The sequence below is a fragment of the Polypterus senegalus genome, chromosome 11 (assembly GCF_016835505.1).
Source record: "Polypterus senegalus isolate Bchr_013 chromosome 11, ASM1683550v1, whole genome shotgun sequence".
NCBI classification, from domain to species: domain Eukaryota; kingdom Metazoa; phylum Chordata; class Cladistia; order Polypteriformes; family Polypteridae; genus Polypterus; species Polypterus senegalus.
In genome coordinates, this window is record NC_053164.1 from 40,654,240 (window position 1) to 40,680,544 (window position 26,305).

At 37.1% G+C, this 26,305-nt stretch overlaps 1 protein-coding gene and 1 long non-coding RNA gene across 6 annotated transcripts in view; one reads left to right on the forward strand and one right to left on the reverse strand.

Annotated features, from left to right (window-relative positions):
- Window positions 1-15,107, reverse strand: part of tet3 (tet methylcytosine dioxygenase 3) — a 159,109-nt gene extending 144,002 nt beyond the window's left edge. For 2 of the 3 annotated variants that reach the window (XM_039768447.1, XM_039768445.1), the window contains exon 1: window positions 6,179-7,190. In XM_039768447.1, the coding sequence (XP_039624381.1) occupies window positions 6,179-6,562 (384 nt within the window). In that variant the 5' untranslated portion in view covers window positions 6,563-7,190. Of the gene's footprint in view, window positions 1-6,178; window positions 7,191-14,788 lie in introns of those variants that run through there. The other variant, XM_039768446.1, reaches the window with a different exon arrangement.
- Window positions 1-24,627, forward strand: part of LOC120538874 — a 44,816-nt gene extending 20,189 nt beyond the window's left edge. For 2 of the 3 annotated variants that reach the window (XR_005635526.1, XR_005635527.1), the window contains exons 3-4: window positions 10,074-10,258; window positions 24,177-24,627. This is a non-coding gene — a long non-coding RNA (uncharacterized LOC120538874). The remainder of the gene's footprint in view (window positions 1-10,073; window positions 10,259-24,176) is intronic. The other variant, XR_005635528.1, reaches the window with a different exon arrangement.
- Window positions 24,628-26,305: the final 1,678 nt, after the last annotated feature.

Here is a 26,305-nt window from a genome sequence, read left to right on the forward strand (position 1 = left end):
TGTTTTCTTCCTGTAGTTTGAGGACATGCCATTTGGTTAAATCTCAAATTGGCCAGATGTGAGTGCATATTGTAGGCATGAGGGCATTGCATGAAGAAAAAAGGGTTTTGGGATTGCTGAAGGAATGGACAATTTGCCTGTTTTCCCTTCAGTTCTTCTAATAAATACCACAACTTATTGTTCATATCGATAATACAGTAAATACATTTAGTTTGACTAAAATCTATTACCGTATCAGACAGTTTCACTTTATTGTCATCTAACTCTATCTCCTGCAGTGCTTTTAAATTCCAGTGTAAAGTCACTTTTTGAAGCTACAGAGAAGACTTAATCTAAGGGTGCCTCTAGTGAACAGTGACTCCTGAAGTATCCTCAATGTAATCCAACACAAATTACTTGTCATTTTATTTAAATAATATGGCTCACATCAAAAATCTTGATGAGTTCTGTAGCTAAATCAGAATCCTTTGCAGCTTTCAAAAAGTATCGGCATGAGATAATAGGAATATTCAAGAACTGCCTAACGAAAAGGCCTTGATAGACTAAACTTATGTTTTCACACCTGCGTTTAAACTGAATACCCATGTAAAAATGATGTACTGTAGTATGGCAACACTGCCTTTTTGGGCTTCCAATGCAAACACCTTCTGTGGACTGGGTGATGTTGCCACCGCTCCTAGAATGTTAATCAATCCTAGTAAGTTACAGGAGCCCTCCACTCCACTGTAAATTCTGTTTTTTATTTTGCCAACATTACAATTCATGTGTAAAACATAGGGCTGCACAACATTTATATCTTACTATATACATCATAACCACACACACACATATACTGTATATTTATATAATTGCATCATATTTAGGCTAATTGTTTTCTTAATTAGTGCTGATCAAGAGCAACCTTTTTGGATTAAGATGTGAAACACATAAAGCAGTCAGTTTCCCCAAACAGCAGTACACAGATCAAGACCATGATTTCAGCATGTGAGTATTCCACATATAGTCATGCAAACACATAAGCAGAAGATGTACTAGTCTTCTAAAAAGACATTTGGACTTTCTTATCATAATAAATACTGGCAATTAGAAGGAGATCAAAATAAAATGCAGCTTCTTTTCATTTCTTTCAAGCAATTTGGATGACTTTCCAGCTTATTTGTGTATTTTATGTACCCATTAACAGCCCAGGCTTGAATCAATTATACTGCATATTGCATATCTATTTTTCTGTTAGTGATCATTCACTTCTTTATCTTGCACAAGTCATTTTGCTGAAGTGGACACTTTACATGCAGATTTTTTAATTGTCTAAAGGTTTATTTTAGCTCTGAAAAATCAAATGATTATAGTATTAACCATCTGGCCTATGAAATAGACCAAAAATAAAAATGAATTGTGAATTGCCTCTCATTTTCCTTATGTTTGTACTTTCTCTAGATTTCTCTCGTAATCTAAAGACACACAACCAGGTCAAAGTGGTGTTGGTGAAAGTGTAAAGATGCTGATGTGTGCCCTGTGATGGAATGACATATAGAGCTGATGACATTGGTCTGCAACAAAATCCTCCCGCACAAAGAAATCGGTGCACTCTATACATTTAGCTGTGCTTAATCCACTTCCAAAAATTGGAATTTCTCATCCATAAACCATTTTCCACAAGATTTCAGATTCAGTGAAAAGCACCATTTTGAAAAAAAAAATGTTAATTTAAAAAAAAATAAGTTATGCTTGTTTAGTGGCATATTTTTCATTATATTACTTAAAGTATATTTTGAGGTAGTTCAGGTAGAAACAACCCAAAATCTAGTATTTATCACATGTTTTTTGGTCTCTTTAGTTTTTTTCTTTCTTCTTATTCCTTCAAAATAGCCAGGAAATTATAGTTAGAAGGTTAGAAGGACTGCGGTGGGCTAGTGCCCTGCCCAGGATTTATTCCCTGCCTTGTTGGCTGGGATTGGCTCCAGCAGACCCCCGTGACCCTGTAGTTAGGATATAGCGGTTGGATAATGGATGGATGGATGGAGGTTAGAAGGATGCCCTTTTAATTGTCCAAAAGAGAGAAAGTTATTGTTTAATCGTTTTTTTAAATAAATGAGCAAGGTTTGGTTGATCCATTCATTGTCTTGACAAAGTTACAACTAAGCAGGTAAAAAACAGTAAAGGAGATCATGGGATCACTCTCTGATGAACATGGGAGTGGTCCCATAAGGACATCGCTCAAATGAAGAGACATTATAGTGGAAGGTGGAGTGAGTCTATGTAAGTAAGCTTCTGTTGGTCATTTCACTATAAAACACCCTCAGAAGACTATAAGAGGAAAGAACTACAAAGTGACTAGTTTTTCCAAGTAATAATATTTAAAACAGGCATATGTGCAATTTACCATTTCTTTCTAGAAATCTAGAAGTCTAAAAAACATTTTTTTTTCACTAAAACGGTGTCTTTTCATTTTAACCCTTCATCTCTCAACAACTGGATGGAACACAGTAATTATGTGTCCAGATTTGGATTTAGCACCCTCAAATCGCAACACCTAACATTTTTGATGGCACAGAATATTTTTATGCAGACCATTGTTTTTGCCTTGTATTTGCTGCTATCAGGACAGACAGTTATTCCCACCTTAATCAACAGAAATAATCTACAAAAGAAACTGGATGGATGGATAGACTGTGCAGTGTAAAGGCATCAAGAACAACAACCAAAAAGTTTGTTCTTCAACAGTGGAAAATAATGCATATTTATGCATATGCTGTACTGTTCATGAGCAGTTAATGAAAACACCTTCACAAAAGATGACATGATTTATCACGGTTTCCTTTTTCTTACTGTCTTAAATCTCAAATCAGGAGATTCCAAAACACTACTTTTACTAGTGATGTGTTTCTTCAAAAAAGTTGTAGACAGTTTCCTTTAAATTAGTCATTCTACAACCTGCATTTCAAGAAAGATTAGCTCAGTTAAATCTTCAGTGGAACAAGTAGGCGGAATGAAGGCAATAACTTCCCCACCTTAAAATTAAACAAACGCTGGGAGTAAACCACTTCATGAGAAACAGTTTTAAAGCAACTTTTGTGTGCTGACAGAATGAAAGCACAGCCTTTCAACAGAAGCATCCCTATATAATGAAAATATGCAGTTGGCAGCTGCAGAACCAGAAATTAGAACAATAGGCACATTTACTCTCCAGTGTCTGATCCAGATGACATTCTACAGCAGGGTCTTTTCACACTTGATCTGAAATGATCTACATAACAAGGTCCTTTGTTCTGGAGAGTTTTATTAAAAATTAACATATTTTGCATAAAAGAATACATAGTACATGTTCCTTAATTCTTCAAAAATATTTCATTAACACAGCATGTCTACTATGAGCACAAACCACAAGCATAAAACTCGTTGACTGAGGACCCTAACGCATGGCTACCTTTGTTATATCTGTATATAACCACTGATGATTAGGTGCTGGATTAATAAACAAAAAAATTAATGCTCAGACACAGAAATAATATGCAATTACCCTCCCAGGGCAGCCAGTTCACAATGTCAAATTACACTGACCCAGTACTAGTTGTGCTGCGACACTTAGGATTTTATTCTATGCAAAGTTTCTACTTGAAGGACGTGACAAGCAGCTCAGTGCCCTCAAGTGGCTACCTTCATCTGCTGTGCCATTTAAACTCACACACGCACTCTGCCGGAAACTAACGAATCAGCAGTGTTACCAACCAACAGAAACAGCTGGGCTTTTATATAACTGGTCACTGTTCTGATCATGTTTGGGGTCTTGAAAATGACCAGAATGGTACTGAACAGTATTTTTCTATAATCGATGAATAGTCTGGCTGACACCAAATTTAATACACCAAGTCAATTCAGTGTGTCAATCTTGCAACATTACTGTAAAAAAATTCTTTTTCATTTCCCAGCCAGAACAATGCCTGCAAGAATTCTTTCAAAGAACGATGGCTGCTGGGAGACAGTTGTTGTAATTAGCACAGTACATTCATTTATTTATTAACTGGATTAATGAAAGAAAAAATACTCTCTAGATAGCACCAAGATTTGAGCATTTTATCTTATAAACTATAAAATTTATTAGGATTAAAGTTGTATCAGTTTATACATATATAATTTAATAAATCTAAAAAACACTAGAATGAAGAAGTTCATTAGCCAAAAGCTTTTTTCCCAGACTAGAGGTAGCAAACATTCACAGTAGTGATGCTCCTTCTGTTTATTTTTTCACAAAACAGTTAAATATTTTGATAATAGAGATGAGGCACATTTTCCTCTCTTATATGCCTTCTTTTTCTTTTATTGTATTTACCCTTATATTTTTGTATTTTTCAAAATTAGAATTCAAACAGATTGACTTGTGCAAGCTATTTTGTTATTTTAAATAAATAATTCATTCAAACAATATTTTTTTACTGTGCTAGTTATGACAGGTTGTTTGCTGCGATGGCCAATAAAAATGTATAATGTTATGCTTTAATGGAGAACAAAAAGGAATAAGCTTGATATATACAAATCCAATGGTGACTAATGGTGCAAAATGGAAAAAGATGTGAAAAATGTCCATGGAAAAACAAAAAAATCGTTTTGTATAACCCATGTGACAGTTATCTAGTCCTATGCTCAAAACATGCATTTTTTGGCTAAAATATTGTTAAATACACACATAAATCAGAAAATATCATTGCGCATAATAAACTGGAAATTAATTCCCAAAATAATGCATTTTCTGAACTGAAGACAAGAATCCTGACCAATGAATGAGGAGGAGTGGCGGTTCAAAAGTGTAGCAGTACGTGAATGCATCTCTTGTTTATGATGTGTGCTGATGTCTTCTTTTTTTATTCATTTGTTGATATTAATATCGTTGGTCACTTAGTTTATATGTGCCCATGTATCTTCTTTTATATTCTGTGTGTTTTTCGGCGGTCCCCCAAGAGATGAGACCTACTGCCCATTATCATCAAGAGACTTCCCTTAGCCCTTGCAGTTTATTGTGAATGTGCTTATGGTGTGGTGAGTACTCTAGTGATTTCTGTTACTTTGTTTTTCTGTGATTTGCTCTGTTTTTTGACTGTTCTTTGGATTTGTTATTGGGACTTATTTGCCCTAGATTTCCTTGCAGTTTGAGGCAACTCTTTTTGCTTTTTGTGGTCTTTGGGACTTTGATTATTACTGAGCATTTTCTGATAAAAATCTTTTTTATATACAAAGATTCTTCAAACTATTAATAATAGTTTGATGATACTTCCTCCTCTAGTGGGCATTTCTGAACCCCTTTTTCTTTTTTTTTTTCCATGGATGTTTTTCACAGTGTTTTCTATGTAAAGCATTGAATGCCACTGGATTCTATTATAATGTATCATAAATTGTTTTCTTCCTGTTCTAAATGAAAACATGAGGTTAAAACCTTTTCTAGGCCATCACTATAAACTACATTTGGTAAGGTAATATATGAAAAATATCATTTTTGGGTGGAGTATTCATTTAATATCCCTTTGAGTATTACTGCTGTTTTGGGTTGTGAAACCTGCCAGTGTGCACTTAATATATTCTATCAATAACGTTCCAGTTTAAGAGACTGCCACTGAAATATTTTTTAAATGACAGAGAAAAAGCAAATTCTATAAATGTTACAATAGTTACCAGTAATACTGCAGTGTGGATTAATAAAAGCAATTATGTGAATTGTACATTAGAAAAAATCAGTGTTATTGAAACCATGTACTTTTTCTACAAACCAGAGATTTGGAGGGAAATGTGCAAATCAAATGAAAAAAGTTTCTTGAGTTAATTTCTGGTCCAAAACAAGTTATGGGCACAGGAGAAATTGAGTTTGAGTGTGGCATAGTGGATAAAGAACTAGATTCTAACAATCAAGGTTTCCAAATCATTTCCCACATTTTCACAACTGTAAATTTATATTGGGATTGTGTTTGCTGGATATTAAAAGAACATAGTCCCAAACTTGATGACAACACCTAGTTATACACTGTTATTTATTTAATTCTTCTAACTCAACCCCCTAACCAGAATATTTTGCAGAAAAGGTATATAAAAAGACAAGTTTGCTTACAAAAATAATTTTCCTTATTTGAATAGTAGATCACCTTTTTACCACAGTATTTATACACTATGTTCTTCAGCAAACAGCACTCACCTCTGCAAATCCCCCTGGCCTCTTTTTCAGCTGCTCACATTTCCTCAGCTTACAAATTTGATGCCCAATCTTGCGATTGAAACAGCTGGTACAATTCCCACAGTTTTCCTTCCGCAAGCATGGTATGCAGGCACCACATCTTTTGCGCTTCTTCTTCTGTGAGACATTGTGCTCCATAGGATCATTAACAGCAGCCTGGTAGCCCTTGGATTGAAGCAATAAAGGGCTGCACGCTTGATTTCCCTGGCCACTTTTTGCAGAATCAAAGTTTACTGACGAGGAGTCAACTCCGCTACCATTTAACAAGATCCTTGGATCTTCTTCCAAAGAAAAGTCATAAATGTCATGATTGCTTTGGGCAGTAGGTGGTTTAGACTTCTTCATTGTTCTCTATTTAATTGTGATGTGTTTTGGTAGACTCTGGGATTACTGCTACCTTCTACACAACCTGATTGTCCTTGTTGACTTTAAGTAAAAATGAAAATGTCCAGTAAATACTATAGAATTTTCTTTATTGAAGTAACTATGTTACTTCCGTTGTTCCTCAGCATCATATGAAAACTGCCTTTGCATGCTCATGGCAATCAAAACTAAACTGGGCACAGTGACTAACATACATTAGATACTGCAAATTACTGAGCCTGTTACAGCTCCAGTTCTTGTCATTGATTTCTGTCTGAATATCTACAACCCTTTGGGTGAAACATATTTCTTTGTGGCTAACATTCTGAGAGAGAGCAGAGTGCTCTTGCATTTCCTTTTGTTCTTCCCCTTAGGTATGAATAACTATCATCTCCAAATAGGTGTCTTCCCCATGGCTACAGAAATGTAGCAAACTGAAGATACTGTCACCGAGACCATCTTGGCAAAAGACACCCTACAAAGAATCAAAGAATCATGATTAAACAATGAATTCTTAGGGGTAAATTTTAACACATGTTATTGTTATCTCGTAAATTCAAGACCAGGTCAGAAAAATGTGCTGTTGAATGAATTTTCCTGAATTACTCAGTCTGGCAGTTTAAACACTTTTACATCATAAACCTATGCAGGAAAATTAAATAACCAACATGGTTAGTCAAGCTGGCAGGGAAAATAGATAGATAGATAGATAGATAGATAGATAGATAGATAGATAGATAGATAGATAGATAGATAGATAGATAGATGTGTATTTATTTCTTACAGGTTACACAAAATATCAAATTAATCTTTAACCTTAGCCAACATATGACTGACAAACACTGCAGTTTCTTCTATTATTCATAAAACTTCACCTTAGAATAAATATCTGATAAGATTTTCTTTTTTAAAAATTAACCATAAATTGAACGTGCATCAAATTCTTCATTAAATGCTACCTTAGAGCTCAAGTTCCAAGGCTAAATACACCATCTGCAGTGTGTTTTCTCCTTCATCTGTAAACAATACTTTATCCACTTCGGAGAATCACCATTGCATGACTCTCAATCAAACTGTACACGTGGTTTCAGGCCTGGTTAAAATATATATATATATATATATAAAGCACTGTGGAATTTTGTGCAAGCAACCACTAAATAGTTAATGCTTTTAGCTAAAGGAATAACAACCTAATCAAAGGTACATATTGCACAAGAGTAATAAAGGACAGCATATGGGAGCTCCTAGAATATGTGTGGAAGCAAAAGAAAACATAAGTCTAGAAAACAGGATCTTAGAGATTTCATTGGGAAGAAAACCACTTAACACACCGATAACTACAGCAAACAATCAGAGATGTACTGTGATTACAATCATAAACTACAGTACTGACCTGAATGATTTTATTGTTTGTGCTATATTTTTTCATTTTGATTGCACTCTGAAACTTAGAGGAATTCTTGACCCAAAAATGTTTTTAATGTGTTACTTACCAAATGTGTTTGTAGTGATGAGCAAGAAAAATATTTTACAGCACTTCTGCATGCAGAACAAATATATAGAAGTTTATGATATAACATAAGCTGCTAGTGACCAATGCTGTACAATGAAAAAAATATAAAAAAGTGCATAGGAAAAATCAATAAAAATCTTACATTACTCGTGTCAAATGATCCACATGTCAGTTATTCATGCATTTTTGCTAAAATATTGTTAAATGCTTTCAGAAAAATCAGCACACATCATAAACTGTCATAAACAGGAAAAGAATCTTACTTGGAACTGAGTTTTTGAACTGAAGACAGGACTCTTGACCAATGAACAAAGGGGAGAGGCAGATCTTCAGTTCAAAAACTCAATCCCACACGAATTGTTTCCTGTTTATGACATGTGCTGATTTTTCCACGGGTATCTATTTAACAATATATTAGCAAAAAATACATGTGCTTCATATGTTGTTAGCAAACAATTAGATATTTGACATATGGATTATGCAACCCAGGTAACATGAGACTTTGTTTTTTTCCCATTGACATTTTTCATATTATTTGCGGAAATACTGACTTGGACACCACTGGCTTATATTATAGCATAAACATTTTTAACTTCCTTCTCCATAAAAATATGAGATTAAAAATTTTTCTTGGTCATTGCTACAAATCACTCCGGGTAAGTATCATATGAAATAAATATCATTGTTGGGTGGAGTATTAATTAAAACAAAACTTACTAGAAAAATCTAGAAACATATAAATACATAGGGTATAAAAAATGAGCATTATCTGAAGAAAGTATTTGAGAAAATGCTTATTGTAAATACTGGAGCTTTCACCAACATCATTAATCATGCCCATATCAATAGTCTTCAAAAGTCTTTGCTGCTAACCATCCAGAGAGGCCATTACTCTATTTTCCTACCTTCTCAAGTATAACACAATCCACTTTTGTCATCTTACTTCACACTCTCTTTCTGCTCTCAGTAATGTTCATCCTTCCTTAAACCCATTGTTCTTGAGCAGAGGAGACTGAGTGGGGGTCTAATCCAGGTATTTAAAATACTCAAAGATATTGGTAAAGCAGATCCAGCAGAAATCATATCAGCTTAAGGGTGAATCACGTACTCAAATACATCAGTGGAAATTATGGAGATGTGCATTAAAAACAGAAGGCAGGATGCATTTCTTCATGCAAAAAGATGTGGAACTCTGGAACACACTACCGAGACATGTAGTTCAAACAGAAACCTTAACAACCTTTAAGAAAAATCGGGATGAGATACTGAGACAGTTTAGATATTAGCTAAACAAACGGCATTGACGGACTGAATGGTCTCCTCTCGTTTGTCAAGTTTCTTAGGATCTCACATTCACTATGCACCACCCAATCTCCTGAGTCACTAATACACGGACAAAGAATAACCTACCAACAATACTTTAAAAAAATAATTTTACCAGTAAGTGGTGACCATTACTGGTAGCTGATTTAAGAAATATTTGCTTACTAGAGATTCTTGTCTTATAGGAGATTCTGCTTACTGAAGAGGCAAACTACTGGGAGGCATATATACATACCCCTCTCTTAAAGCAGAATAGCCCCAATTATTCCATTTAGGATATCTTGGCTGCCATTTGTCCCTGTAACAGATGTTCGTTCTTCCAAACAAGCAGATTTCCTAGGTTTTATGATAATTTGATAAACTCATTTCTGGGCCATACCGTGTACCTACAGTGTCTACCGCATACCTGTTTCCCTGACATGTACAGGGTTCTCTAGTTCTAGTGTTGCCTTCCCCTTTCTCTCTGGCCCCATTTGTTTTATTGCTTTGTCTAGTGGCCCCCATGTTGTGACTTATAATAATGGCATCTGCATGAAAATCAGGAAATAATCTACACGATTTTTATATACTGTACACATATATACATTTAATATCATTGGACAACAAAACATGCAGAGTCAATGCCTGAAAATCTAACAGCTTTCTCTGCCTCCCCAGGAAGGCTACACATACTACTGAGAGTTGCTACACTTCACAAGCATACTGTAAATGGGCCCCTGATGTACCAAAGATGAAAATGTGGAAGTTGAAGAGAAAATTCGAGCCAAAAGAGGATCAAGAAGATCTACTCACTTCACCAAAACTTCTGCAGATGAATAGGAGCTCTCCATGACAACAACAGGGTTGGTGAAGTACCTCTTTACATGATAGCCTTTATTTTTCTATGTACATAATAAACAGGCAGACCTGTGTTTTTACAAACATTTGGCTATGTGCATGGCATGTATACAGTATATACAGGGTGCTGCACGAAAAAGTAAACTGCCGCACAGTAAGAAGCACCATCATGGTTTTAGTGACAGCAAACATAGTCAGATGAGGCTAATGGAAAGTCCCTTTGCACATTTAGTTTTGTTATTTCTGTTGCTTGTGTACTTGAGGGAGAGAAGACATGCTGTATCCATTGGAAAAGCATACTTCAATTGTGGAGTTATATGTTTGTATAACATCCATCGAGTTTTGTAAGTGAAGCATTCAGGTAACGATATTCCATTGCAAGTTCTCCTGCGAAACACACAATTCAGCAATCAGTGAAAAAGTGGAACACTACTGGGCAGCCAAGCACTACACCAAAACCAAGAAACATTTCTGTACACCTGACATTGTGGATTATTTAAAAAGAAACTCTCATAAGTTGATGAGGCAATTACCACAACAGCTGGGTGTGTAACAAATGTCATCTTAGTGTGTAACTATGCACCACTTGGTTTGAGCACTACTTTTTCATGTGACACCCAGTATTTTAAAACACACACATATACAGTACACCATATAAGAATATATTAAACACTATCACATAATACCTTCTTAATACCTTAGCTACAAAATCAGTATTGGTTGCATATATTGTTTTTGAAGTGGTCTACCTTTGCCTTTAATCCTTGTACAAATGTGGTTTATAAACAGATATTAGTAATGTTAATTGGGGATACCTTTCATGCTGATCTATTTTGATCAAATTTCACATACATAAAGCATATATATACTATACACATACTATATATATAAACATGTAACCTTTGTGCATGCAGCCACTTAAGAGGGTGTCAAGCATGTGCTTGTCTGCCTGTCATGCTCTGTTGTGTCATAAAATTTTAAAGTGGGAGTTCCAGTTGCCCTCACCAAATCAGATATAAACAATTTTTATGGAAAGAATCGAAATTCCATTCCTCAGATTGCTACTTATCGATACTGTGAACATATCAATGAGTAAAAACTGGCATTGAACTCATTCTCTATGCATACTGAGTATAAGCATTTATGTATGTCAGCACTGAAGGGGCACAGAACACACTCCCACATGCATTTATATTAATTCATACTGGGAAAATTTATGGAAAAACAAACAACTTAAACAGCTCATCTTCAGGATGAAAGTAAAGCCATTATTAAATGTGCCTGTAACTTTGTGAAAAAATTCTCCTGGTAATCCCAAGTTGGGGCTTGCCACATGAATGTTTTTGTTTAAAGCATGCTTCAAACTGGCCCTTTATGACTGAGTGTGAGTCAGTATGAGAGGGTGTCCTACTGTGTGGCACTCTGTCCAATACTGGTTCTTAATTTTTGTCCATTTTGTCTATATAGATTTATATTTATTTCAGACAGTTCAGAGAAAAATATCAAATTCATCTCTAACTTGAAACCATATAAGTGCCAAACACTGCAGTAACTAAATGAATTACTTCTATCCATCCATCCATCCATCCTCTTCCGCTTATCCGGGATCGGGTCGCAGGGGCAGCAGCTTAAGCAGACAGGCCCAGACTTCCCTCTCCCTGGCCACTTCTTCCAGCTCTTCTGGGAGAATCCCAAGGCGTTCCCAGGCCAGCCAAGAGACATAGTCCATCCAGCGTGTCCTGGGTCTTCCCTGGGGCCTCCTCCCAGTTGGACGTGCCCGGAACACCTCACCAGGGAGGCATCCAGGAGGCATCCTGATCAGATGCCCGAGCCACCTCATCTGACTCCTCTCGATGCGGTGGATGAATTCATTACATGAATTACAGCTTTATTGAATTATTCAACTCATCTTTAACCCAAGATGACTTCCAAATTGGTCTAATATACAATTATTTCTATACTTCAAAAAAATTCAGCACTACAATAAATATGTGAAAATGTTTACAAATGAACCATAATTGCACATGCATCAAATTCCTCTTCAAATGCTGCCTTAAGAGGACAGGCTCCAAGTCTAAATACACCATTTCCACTTTGTTGTAACGAGTTTTACCTTCATCTGGATGCAAGTTGTATCCACATCAGAGAATCATTGCCTGACTCTCATTTAAACTCTACAGTTTCAAACCTGCTTAGAAAAAATTAAAAGATAGAATTCTTATTTTGTGTTCTATTTGTGGAAGTTATTAAAAACTAAATCTATACAGTGGATTCATAAGTTATTCAGACACCTTCACTTTTTAACAACACTTTGGAGTAGGGCAGATTCGATTTTAAATTGATAAGTTTGATTTCTTTGCCTATCAATCTACACTTACTAACTTGGCTGATACCTTTATCCAAGGAAACTTACAACATTTGAAATACAATGGGTTACACTTCTTTTTTTCCAGTTGGAAGAATGGCAAGACTTGCTTCATGGTCACGCAACCTCAGCATTTAAAGACCAAAGCTTTAACCACTATGCCGCACTCAGTAACAAAGGGAAAACGTCTTTTTACAAAGGTTTGTAGATTTGTTAAAAATCAAAAACGAAAGCCTCTTGTTTAGATAAATGTACAGACCCTTTCAGTCAAATGATGACTGAAAGAAAGAGAAAATGAGGTCACTTAATTGTAACTGCAATTCATTCAGATTTTGAAATGTCTGGCACTCGTGTGCTTGGCAGGTTAGATATGAATTGTATATTTTTGTCTAAAATTTCTGAAATAGATACACATATATCTGGACGTAATGGATGAAAAAGGAACTATTTCTGCTGAGATAAGCTTCAACATTCTAAATCCTTTAAAAGGAATGGAATGAATGAAAGGAAATTAATTAAAATGTGCATAGATAATATCAAAATTGTGAACTCCCACAAGCCACAAGGTGATGTGTCTGCACTAAAATGCAAAATATGAAAAACTTTCCTGCAAGCAAAAAACAAGGACTTCATTACTATGTTATACTCAGAATCTAACCTGACCCAAATGGAAAATACTTGTGATAGTTTCCCACACCTAACAAATAATTGAGAATTGCCCATTCGGAAAATTCAACCAACACTGAACGTGCAAATACGAAAACCGGTCAGTGTCTAAATAAACCTTTTATCAACCGATTTTTCCGTCTGTGGACTATTAAACACCAAATGTCTGCCTGGGTGACTCGGAGCGCTTTGTTCGCTCCCAGTTCTTAGCGGGAGGACGCGCACCCTCGCCCGCTCTCCTTCCCTCCCCGGCTCGGTGCACATCTTTTACGTACGGACGCACTCGAGCGACAGCAGCCCCTTCGGACATCCGCCAGGGTATACCCCCACCTAAATGGAACTCGGAAACAACTGCTCACCGAGCAAATGATTGTGAAACGAAACCCTTAGGTAGCGTTTCTTATAAAGGCAGTTTCAGGACGTTCCGTCAATGGAAACATCAATAAACGTGGTGAGAAATTAGATCGGAGCCTTCCTGTCCTTATTATAACCCACCTACTAGTTATGAAATGTTCACAACGATTTATATTAAACGTCCACAATAACCGAATCCCGAAACTTAGCAACAACCCGGATTATTGTGGTGTTATTCGCCACAAGTTGAAGATGCTGCCCAATTCTTTTATTTTCGCCGCACTGGTACAAGGGCAGAAGATCCGGTTTCAGTTAACGGTTATCTTAAAAAGCAGAAGTTCCCTTCGCGACACCGGGAACTATTGTCTGTAACCATAAGTCCAGTCTTTTTGTTTCTTTCTCTTAAAAGCTGTCTAAACATTGAAAACGTCTGCTGTCGTTATTTATTTATTTATTTTTCGTTTCGTGCTGGACGCTCTCCCCTTTTCCATTCCGCCGCCGGCGTTCTCGTCAGGCCCGCTCGCACTCGGCTCTCTCCTAACAGACGACGCGCGACCCCGCCGCGACGCACGTGGCTCGGTCCACGCGCACAAAGTCGAAGCGAGGAAGGGGTGGGGGAAGGGGGAAGAGAACGGGGAGGGAGAGAAGGAGGCAGGCAGGCAGGCAGGCAGTGCTGGGTGGATGGCGAGGGGGAAGGGTTGCTACTGCTGTGGCCCCTGAAAGCAAATGTTGATTCCCCATTCACACCTTTTTAAGGAATGCATACTTTCGCGATAAACAACACCCTGCTTAATTGCTACACCACAAATCGGCTTCTTCTTGCACCAATACACACTTTTCAAGCTGAGTCAAAAAACAACAACACAAGAATATCAAACAAAAGCATGGCATAATGCATGACAAAGAGAAGTAGGATAAATAATCCACAGTGTAACTGATTTCAATCAGGAATACATTCTAAAAGCAAGTCCAATACGTTTGGCGCTCCACTGTTCCAAGTGTATTCTTTATTAAACCTTGAAAGTTCTATATTCGGCTCTCCCGAACAATACACCAACTGCTCTGACGTCCACATGCACTCCGAGCGTCAAATCCTGAGCTGTGAGACACGAAAGGACAAAGCAAGTTATTTAAAAAGAAGAATACGTACCATTAATGAGCTAAACACGAATTTCTGGGACTGCTGCGTTTTCACTCGGGGAAAATAAGCGTTACATTCTAAAATCTGTTCCCGTTGTTATAAGTGTCCAATATTTTTCAGCCGGCTCAACACGCCTCAGTAAGTTACAAAGTCTATATACATGTACACTTAGAATACTAGAAACGTATAAATGTACAAAAGTCAGGAAGTCAATTCGGCCGTAGTTTGCTCACACTTAGAATGAATTAAAAAAAATCAGGAAGACAGTCTAACGTGTACAGTTCCCCCATTAAAGTCGCACACTTTTTTTGTTCTACTACTAGTCTCACCCTGCTCCCAGGGGTCTCCCTTTAAAAAAAATAGTGAAAGAAAGAAACGTCGTTCAGAAAAGGGAACGGCGCAGCTACTAAATCCCGGAGTGGAATCGGCACTCCACACACGATGGGGTTAAATTACTGTCGTGAATGGCTTGAGCGTTACAAGGATTTCATCTGCAAAATAACTAAGATCCTTCTGTTACATTCCACCAAAACATTTGGCATGGATAGACAGAAAGATATGAAAGGCACTATAGATAGATAGATAGATAGATAGATAGATAGATAGATAGATAGATAGATAGATAGATAGATAGATAGATGTGAGCTTTATAAAAGAAATGTGCAGCTTAAAGGGTGACAGATTTAGATAGATAGATAGATAGATAGATAGATAGATAGATAGATAGATAGATAGATAGATAGATTCTTTATAAAATAAATGAACAGTTGTGACAGACAGAAAGATAAAGTAATATATCTGAAGGCAACTATATGCTTTATTTATTTTTATTTGATTTTTTACATTCAATTATATGATTAATACAAGCTTCAATATATTAGTTTAAAAAAAAAAAGTATTGCAAAAAATATCCAATATCATTTTTTGCTTCTAACCCTATCCATAGACCCTCCTAGTCTATGCAAACAATTAAAATGAAACACCAGTAAACCCAAAATGAAAGCTAGAAGAAGACATTGCAGTTGGGCAGCACGGTGGCGCAGTGGTAGCACTGCTGCCTCACAGTAAGGAGACCTGAGTCCTCCCTGCATGGAGTTTGTATGTTCTCCCCGTGTCTGCATGGGTTTCCTCTGGGTCCTCCGGTTTCCTCCCACAGTCCAAAGACATGCAGGTTAGGTGCATTGGCGATCCTAAATTGTCCCTAGTGTGTGCTTGGTGTGTGGGTGTGTGTGCGTGCGCCCTGCAGTGGGCTGGCGCCCTGCCAAGGATTTGTTCCTGCCTTGTGCCTTGTGCTGGCTGGGATTGGCTCCAGCAGACCCCGATGACCCTGTGTTAGGATATAGTGGGTCGGAGAATGACTGACTGAGTGACCAACTGACATTGCAGTTATATAGCACTTTTCAAGATACTCCAAGAGCTTCACAGGGGAACAGGGGTGAGCCAATTCACCCACCACCAGTTGTGCAGCATCCACCTGGATGATGGCAGCCATTTTTGCACCAGTACACTCACTACATATTAGATATTAAGTGGTGAAGAGGTGAGATAGATAGTTAGCCAATTAGAGACGGGAGATGATTAGGAGGTCACAAAGATCAAGCCGCGATGAGCAGTCTAGCCAGGACATTGGGAAACACCCTACTCTTTACTAAAGATGCCCAGGGACATTTTATGACCACAGAGAGTCAAGTGCTCAGTTTTATGCCTCATTCAAAATACAGCGCCAGTTTTACAGCATAGTGTCTCCTTCACTGCACTGGAACATTGGGATCCACACACACAGCACAGAGTAAGGTCCCCCTGCTGGCCACACCAACACCTCTTCCAGCAGTAATCCAAGCTTTTTCTAGATGTTTTCTGATCTAAGTACTGGCCTGGTCTGATCTTGGTTAACTTCAGGGCATGGCAAAAACTGAATGCTTGTGGTGCCAACCCTGCAAAACCCTGGGCATGTGAGGGAAAAGGAGACAAGACAGTTAGCGACAGTGTCCTCTTTCATGCCAGGGTGGTCCCACATGCCTTAGGTGAGCATGAAAGGTGACCCTCTGGTGTGCATGCATGACAATAGATAGATAGATAGATAGATAGATAGATAGATAGATAGATAGATAGATAGATAGATAGATAAATAGATAGATAGATAGATAGATAGATTTTTATAAAAAAAACTTTATTCAAGCAATATGCATGTTTACAAGGAAAATACATTCACTTATGAAGACTGATTACATTAAAGCAAAACTGAAAAGATATTTTTAATTTGTCATTGTATATTTCCATGCAAATACAGTAATCCACAGTCAGATACCACACCTTACACACAAGACATTTCATTTACTTCTGGTCAACAGTTTAATCGGTCTTGTATCTAAAATCAGAATACCTTTGTCACCACCTCCAAATCCAGACTCTTATTCAAAGTAAGACAGACCACTCAAACGAATTACAAATCTCTCTGCAATTTTGCTGTGAAGACTTTAAATTTGCAGTGTTCTACATTCATAATAAATAAATTAATGAATGAATGAATGAATTAATTAAATACTTAAACCTCTGAGCATTTGGTCACGACCAAGAAATTGTGTAAAATAATTTGGTTTAACAAGTTGTAGGCTAAGAAAATGCATGAATAGATTTTTTTTAACTGAAAAGTGTAACTAAGATTTTCTCTAAGGTGAAACCTTACCAAACAATGCACGTGTGAAGTGGTCAGTGATGTGGAGTTAATCTGTATGAGTTGACTGTAATTATGCAAATGACTGTCCCAATACACATTGGCATCCTTTCACACGCACAAATTTTCAATTTGCATAAAGGACCATCTTCAAAGGAACGTCAGCCTGCTAATCTTCCTAATTTGTCCTCTTTTTTGTCGCTGTTAGCTAAAAACATTGCTTTTAGCAGGGAAGAAAGGTTTAGGAATAAACAAACCATTCTTTGTGGTTTTTTTTTTTGAGGTGGGATTTTTTGTGAGGCCAGAAGGTTTTTCAGGTGATTTTCATTTTCTTATTGATGTCCTTTATCATTTGATATGCACTCAGTGAACACTATACTAATACTGTGTAGGGCCTACTTTTGCTTTTATATCAGCCTCAATTATCTGTGTCATAGATTCCAGAAGATGTTGGAAACATTAATTTCAGATTGTTCTCCATGTTGACATGACTTCATCACTCACTTTCTGTATATTTATCAACTGCATATTGGTGCTGCAAATCTGTTCCACCACATGCCAAAGGTGTTGCAATGAAGGGATATGCATGGTCAGCATCAATACTCAAACAGTTTGTAGCATTCAAGCAATGATTGATTGGTATTTGCATGCCCAAAGTGTGCCAAGAAAACATTTTCCTAACCATAATACCAGCACCACCACCCTGGACTGTTGACTCAGTGCAAGCTTGGTTGCATGGATTCAAATTCTGACCTTCCCATTTATGTATGTCAGCAGAAATAGAGATTCTTCAGACCAGGATAAGTTTTTCCAGTCTTTGACTGTCAAGTCTTCAAGACTGTGCCCACTGCAGCCTTAGCTTCTTGTTTTAGGCAGACAGAAGTGGAATCCAATGTGGTCTTCTGCTGTTGAAACTCATCAGCCTCAGTGTTCAACATGCTATGCATTCTGAGATGCCTTTCTGCACAGCACAGCTGTAGAGCAGCTTTCTGAATTACTGTAGCCTATCTTTTAGCTGAAACCAGTCTTGGCCATCCTCCCCTGACTTCACAAATTGACGAGGTGTTTCCATCTGCCACACACTGGATGTTTTTTTTGCACCATTCTGAGTAAATGTGTTGTGCTTGAAAGTCCCAGAAGATGAGCAGTTACAGAAATAGTCAGACCAGCCCAGCTGGCACCAACAATCATGCCTAGGTTGAAATCACTGAGATTAAATTTTTCTCCATTCTTGTTTTTGATGTGAATGTAAACTGAAGTTCCTGACCTGTGTCTGCAGGATTTTATTTTGCATTGCACTGCATGATTGACTGATTAGATACTGTAATTGCATGGATATGCAGGAGTACAGGTGTTACAAATAATTTCCTAAGTAAGTGTGTAAGAACAGTAAATAGTTCATTTAGTCTTTTTTCTCATCATACTGGCTTGGGTGTTTTTACAGAGTCTAAGGATATCCTGTCATGTTAACAGGGACTCCACATTGTCCAGGTGTAAGTCGGTGTAATCCTAAATCTGGCTCTTGTATCCCCTCAGCAAACTAAAATCTGGTCAAGCTAAAGGAACATCTCCTGAGGCATATTTAAGTGACTTTTTGTGCTTTTGGTTAAATCTTCTTGCTTTAATGCTGGCTATTGTCACTTGAAAACTTCTAATTGTGTGTCCCTTAATGGACTCTTGTCTTATTCAGGGTTAGTTCCTGACTTGTGGTTCTAGAAAATGAGCTGCTTTCTGTTCCAGTCTGCTGACATGTGTGAGTTTGTTTTCTCATTTTTGAATATGACTTACAAAGAGGCAATAACTCCTGACTCCTGAAGCAACTGAAGAGATTACCTGGTACACTGTGTTTAGTGGCAGCACTTACTAGTGAATTACTTATTTATAGAGAGAGAGAGAGAGAGAGGTTAGGAGCATGCACTGAATACAGCGCATTGCCGCACCCACCACACGACAAACCAACTCCGGATTCAGATAAGGACCCAAGTGCAGCCATGCAACAGGTGACACCTCAGCACCACACTAGTTCAGATGGAGTGGAACAGTGTGAGGTTTTTTTACAGTGGCTGGAGTGCCAATTCTGCCACCAACCCCCAGGTTTTTCCCTGCAGGGCAGGATGCAGATTAATGTCATACCCAGGACTGAGCAATTGCAGGTTAAGGGCCTTGCTCAGGGGCCCAACAGAGCAAATTTCTAGTTGCTACTCACCCTTAAGCATGCCACATAAATTTTATATGAAACAAGTCCTGAGAAATCCAGTGCCCACTTTTTCCAAAACCTGTCCATACATATGATTAAGATTCATGACAAAACAGACACTGACAGAGGACTGATAGTGTTCGAACTAGAATCGGTAATTAGAAGGTAAAAACGGGAATATATTTATAGCATGTCATTTAAATTGTTCAATCAAATTTTGGTGTGTAGTCTTAACTGGAACTCATCTCATTAAACCATTTTGGATTACTAAAACTACACAATTTTAAGAGTTTTGCTGTAAAGGGTGTAATGAAAGTCTAGGTGCACTGATAAAGTTTAAACACTTGGCAAGACAGTGCAGCAAATCTTTTTGATTTAACTTGCACTATTCTGATCTGTACGAGACTTACTGGGCTGGAGAATTTCCAGGATGCACACAATAAATTGTTTATTGTTGTCTGTAGTGAGTATTCACATAATTTTTAGGTTTTATTGAAATATTGTAAATATTAGGGTACTCAGTTCTTCTACTCTATCAGCACCATTTTTGTAACTTACATCATAAGAAATCATGCCTGAATGTAATAACAAAATCATGAATCTCTTTTAATGTGGTGCAGTAAAAGACAGAAAAAAAAACAGAAATGCACAATTTTTATTTTATTACTCCTGTTGGAAAACATAGTGTAACTGTTGTGTGGCCAGGTGTGGGAATGACAGGTCATGGAGAAAATGAAAAGTTGGGACACCACGTTTAATTGAATGCATTCCAACAAAAACACGCCTCTTGGCGTCTGTACAAGTAGCACCTTGGGCAAATAACAACAGAAGTATTTAGCTCTTGCCACAGAATTAAGGTTCATTTACTGGAGCTCTGTGCAGCGGGTCACTCTGATTGCAAAAAGACAGCTCCTTCTGGGCTTCTCATATCACACAAACCAGAAGGGGCACTGCTAAGTGCGCACACTGGGCAGTTTCTCAGAGCTGCGAGGAGAGAAGGAGAAGAGAATATCAGTGACAGTACCCCCTCTCACCCCGGCGGGTTATTACATACTACTATTACATATATTGTGATACATCCATCAAGCCCATGAGGACATCCTCTGACATGTATGCATGACAGTCGTTAGGATAAAAAAATACTGTATATGTCTTAATCTTAATGTAATGTGTGCTGCTTAAATCATTGCACTTCATTTAAACCAGGGTCACATGAACAAAATAATATATATGTATTTCAAAAGATTTTTTTCAAGTCCCGGGAGACAAGTCTTTGGCCATGAGATTTTTTCAAGTCCCGCCCTCCTCTCAACCATATTCAACCACGCACACGGTACTCTCACCTCTCATTCGTGTGCATGTTTTTGACAGACACAGTTTCTGCTCTCTCACCTCTTATACATTTTAACGTTATCCTCACTCTAAGTTCCCAATTAAAGAAAATTTATTATGTCCAAATCTTATTGAAGAATTTCATCACAAAGGGTTAGCAACAGAAATAATGAGTACACAGGCAATCCAAGCACCGAGAAATGATGAAGTCAAAAGAATTAATGCCAAAAATGTCAATCGGTTACATGGCAAATTGGTTAAATGCGTATCAATAGACTATACTGAAACAGTTGGTGGTGATCGTTTGGAACATGAAAACATCAACTTACAATATCCCGAAGAATATCTACAACCGTTAACACCGTCAAGTCTTCCACTGCACGAATTGCAGTTAAAAGAAGGGTGTATCCAAGAAAGGAAATGTAGTAAATCTTCTGTGGATAACATTAGGCAACATAGGAGATTTTGATATGCCATTGGTATTAAAACGTTAACAGTTTCCTGTTAGAATAGCTTTTGCAAAGACAATTAAGAAATCTCAGAGCCAAGCATTCAAGAAAGGCATTTTATTTAATAGAGAGAAAGAAACAAAATTCAATCACGGGCAGTTATATGTTGCATTGTCACAATGAAAGTCCAAACACAGAATCAAAATTCAATGCGATATTGACGAAAAGTTAATTCAAAAAGTTGTTTTTACTGAAAAGTGTAAGTTTAAAAAGTATTTGCGTTCTTCATTTCAAACCAAACAGAACAAAATCGTATTACGCAACGAATAACTCTAACTTAACATGAAACATAATTTACTTTCAAATTTTTATGTTTTACTATTTTTAATATGGTTAATTACTCACTGTAATTTAAAATAGTTAGTTCTATTATGCATATCTAACAATTCCCATGAAAATAAAAATCTGTTTAAATTGTACATCCGCATCCCCATACACAAGCGGCAGTACCGCAAAGAGGCTAGTGTGTATCGCAGGCCCGGGGGTTGACGAGCGAAGCGAGCAGGGAGAAAAAAAACCCTAGTATTGATAAAAAATTATTTAACAAAAAAGTTAGTCACTCATAAGATGAAATGGTGTCCCATGGGGTTCAGTGTTGGGCTCCTCACTTTTTGTCACTTACATCCTGTACATTGGTTCAATTATGCATCATCATGGTATTCATTTTTATTGGTATGCTGATGACATGCAGCTTTACATTTCTACCAAACTATCTTATGTTTATTTTCGATCTTCTTTGGTTAGTTGCCTTTATGATGTTAAAATTTGGATGGCACATCATCAATTCAAGCTTACAGTAATAGTGCCAAGTCTGAAATTCTCATTGAGGTCTCAGAAGTTACACTCAAAATTTAGAACATTAACATCTGTATCAATGGCAGCCCACTTCTTTTATAGTCTCAAGTCAAGAGTCTTGGTGTTGTTTTTGACAGCTCCGCCTTTTCAATCTCACATTAATGCCACATCACGTGCTGCCTTTCACTACCTTGGTATGAAGACTTTGTCCCTTGCTGTCCTACTCTGTGGCTGAAATGCTAATTCGTGCATTCATCACATCAAGGCTAGACTGTTATAGTGCTTTATTTTCTTGTATGACAATAAACTTGTGAACAAGCTGCAGTCAGTTCAAAATTCTGCTGCACGGTTATTGAGTCAAACTCAGGTGCAAGTCATATTATATCTATTCTATAGAAAATTCATTGGCTGTCAGTTAAATACCATATTGAGTTTAGGTATTTTGGTCCTCACTTACAAAGCACTCGTTGAGCTGGCTCTCAGCTATTAAAAAGATCTTCTTAAAGATTGTACAGTGACCCGTTTACTGCACTCATCTACTTCTAGCTTTATTGTTGTCGCTTTTGTCTGCCTGACATCCATGGGAGGTCAGGCTTTCAGTTGTGCTGCTCCTTGGCTCCAGAACTTGATCCCTCATTATATCTTGATTTTCTTTCTCTATTTAAAAGTCATCTTAAAACTCACCTTTTCAAAATTTCCTTGTCAGTGCCATAGATTCTTTGAAATTGTTCTGAATACTTGTTTTGTTGTATTTTTATTACATGTGCTTTGTTTTATTTATTTACTTAATTGTACCTTTTTACGGTTTTATCTTGTAATGTGTCCTTGATTGCCTGGAAAGACTAAATTAAAGAAAATTTTATTATTATTATAATTATTGTAATAAGTATTATTATTACTAAATGTTGAATCAGTAGCCATTGTTTGAACTTTATGTATTTTGTGAGGGGTTTTGGTAGCAGATGGGTGCAGCGATCTCTTCATTTAAAAAGCTTATTTCCAAAACTCCCCCAAGAAAGATTTCTGAGATTTCTCACAGAAGTATTGCATTTTTTTGCTAATTATTGCCTACTGGGGTCAGTAAAGCTGTTTATGCGCTGGTAACAGCTAATGAGGAATCGGTTAAGCATGTGTGTAGCATCGAATCAAGTGAAAAGAACTGAAAAAAAGGTTATAAGTGTACATTTAATCTTTTATGTGCTGAGAGTTAAATATAATCCTCCCTTTTGGGGTCACAGGGATGCAGTGATTATCATGACAAGAAGGAAACGTGGTGAATGGTACACCAGTCCTTTGCAAGGCTCAGTTACACAACCAAGCAATAAACAGTGTGCTATGTGCAATCTGGTTACAGAAACCTATCAATAAAGCATCAATTTCGCTGTCATCCAGCTACTGTATTTGCCATAGAAATGTTGAAATGGCATGGTGGTGCTGCAGCTAGTGTTCACACTACAATTCTTCCAAGGATCATATTGAGGGAGGAAAAAAGGGGAGGATGTTATTTACTTCACCGCACATGAAGGACTAAACATATTTATTAAACATAAGAAAATAATTAAATTTAGATGTGATTTTGATCAGTTTCATGAAGGTTTATATATATGGAGTTAGGATTTAAGAAGAAATGCTGGCCAATGAACTGTGCAGTTTTTCTAAAAAAAGAAGAAAAAAATGCACTGTTTGTAACACATTACATTTTATAATAAGTAACTAGATAACATATTTAGTTACTTTTTTTGGTAAGTAATGAGCTATGTAAATAATTTACTTTTAAAAATAATGTTCCCCAACACTTGTACAAGGCTAAAATTACAAGGATAATATCGCTCCTTAGACTGAGTGGGTGCTGTCATCTGTTGGTAATGCCTTCTCCTCTTTTGCCATCAGGACAGACCTCACCACCATACTACTGACATGTCATCCTCTGCCATTTAAGGAGAAGTCCCATTCCTTCGGCCCGGACAGGATATGAGGAAGATCAACATTGGATGTCAGCATTCATTGTAGAACCAGCCACTGAGTGTGCAACATCACCATATCAGCAGCCACTCAATATGGAGAGAATGTTATGCACGGTCATCATTTGATTTTGAACTTTTCTTGATTTATTTTCTCCTCATTATCCTCATTTCCTCTCTCTTGTGTTGGTGTTTTTTTCTTAAAGGCTATAGAGAGACATTTTCTATTTGTAAACTGTTGAGATGTAAATGATACTGGATTGTTTTACCTTTTGACAGTCCTTTATGAAGTGCCTATTTAATAAAGCACCCACTACGTAAAAATTACTGTAATAACAATTATAATAAAGCAGACAAGCTTGTAATTATAATTAATTCTGAGGCAATCATTTTGTATTTTTTCAAGTCATTTCTAATAATTCAAAATTAACAAATAACTGAAAGAAACCTGTGAGGATATACCACTTATACTGTATACCTGAATTGTAGGAAACAGAGGCCCACTGATCTGACTGGAATTAAGATACTTGTCATTGGAAATTGCATACCATAGAATATTATGGTTGTTTGCTTACAGCCTAGCAGCGCAAAATAAATCCTCACTGGAGCTGGAATAATGAAAATGGGACTCTTCTGCCAGTAGTCTATTCTCAAAGTGGTATCTATGTTTAATTATTGAAACTTGGACTAGGAGCACGTACACCATTGCATTAGATTCTGCACTGGATGATCTTATAACTATTAGAATAATAACTATAATAACTCAATAACTATTAGAAAGGTAGACTTGGAATGGTAAACTTTAAAGATGCTAATAACAAAATCAAGCACAATTATATTACTATGTTGTGGGCTCCCTGGGGTCTCCTTTATAAAACTTTGCATGGATTAGTGCATGAAAATATGTGTACACCAAAAAAAACAGGAAACCGTGTACTCTCAAATAAATCAGATTTATAAAAACTGGTGTACACACATTTCTAATCAATTTACTGTTTATAAATCACAGTCACCTTGTAAATATGTGTAAACGCTGTCCTGAAACATCCATATATGGCACATGCTAATCAACAACATACATATGTAGTCACAAAGCTGCAGAACTTCATTGGCTGGTAGAGCAGCCTCCCACCTGATGCATCTAGACCACCTGCATTCAAGAGTATCTGGCTGTGCTCCACATCTGAGAGTACAAGATCATGTGCGGCATTATAGCATCGCTCCTCTGCATTCTGGGAGTCTGGGAAAGGTTTAAGGCACCATTCTCTGAGCGGGTTGCTGCTATCACCTGGCACATGTGATGATATGATTGCTGTTACAATGAATTGTACAAACCGTATGAAACTCTGAAAGTTCAGCCTTCAGATCTTACCAACAAGCCAGCCACCACGTACTCCACCATCACATCTTGTCAAACCTACTTTACCACAAAATAAAACAATCACAGGCTGACCCAGATCATCTGTTTACCAGTTACATCTTGGATGATTGTGCATTAATGAAATGTAACTTCTTACAGTTAACAAAAGCAGCTTCATTCTCTCTTGGTGATCTTATTACCATATGAGTACTCCAATTATAAGATATATGGCTGCAAATTGACTTTTAAAGTTGGCAAAAACATAGATTTTCTTTTTTTTTTTTAATGTACACACGCACCATAAGAAAACTGGATGCAGTGCCTCGCCAGCCAGTTAATGGCTTCCAAAACAGTGAAGAAGATGGAATGAAAGTTGACCAAGATATTTCTGACCTGTCAGCCAGGTCTCCGTGAAGTGACAACAGGTAGCAAATATAAATGAAACACCAAAAAATCCAGACGTGAGCGTAAGTAGGTTTTGCGCTCCAGGAACCAAGTTACCCGAACTATTCTATTGCATTTCAGTAATTATTTACCTCTCTAATGCTGAATTCTGAGCATAAAATAGGTCATTACAATAGCAATTGATGAGACAAATTCATAATTAATTGCAGAACTTTGGTATTTGAGGGTTCCTCTACAGTGCCTCTTTCTTTTGCACGATTTGGCTCAGAAACTAATCAGCATATCATTATCTC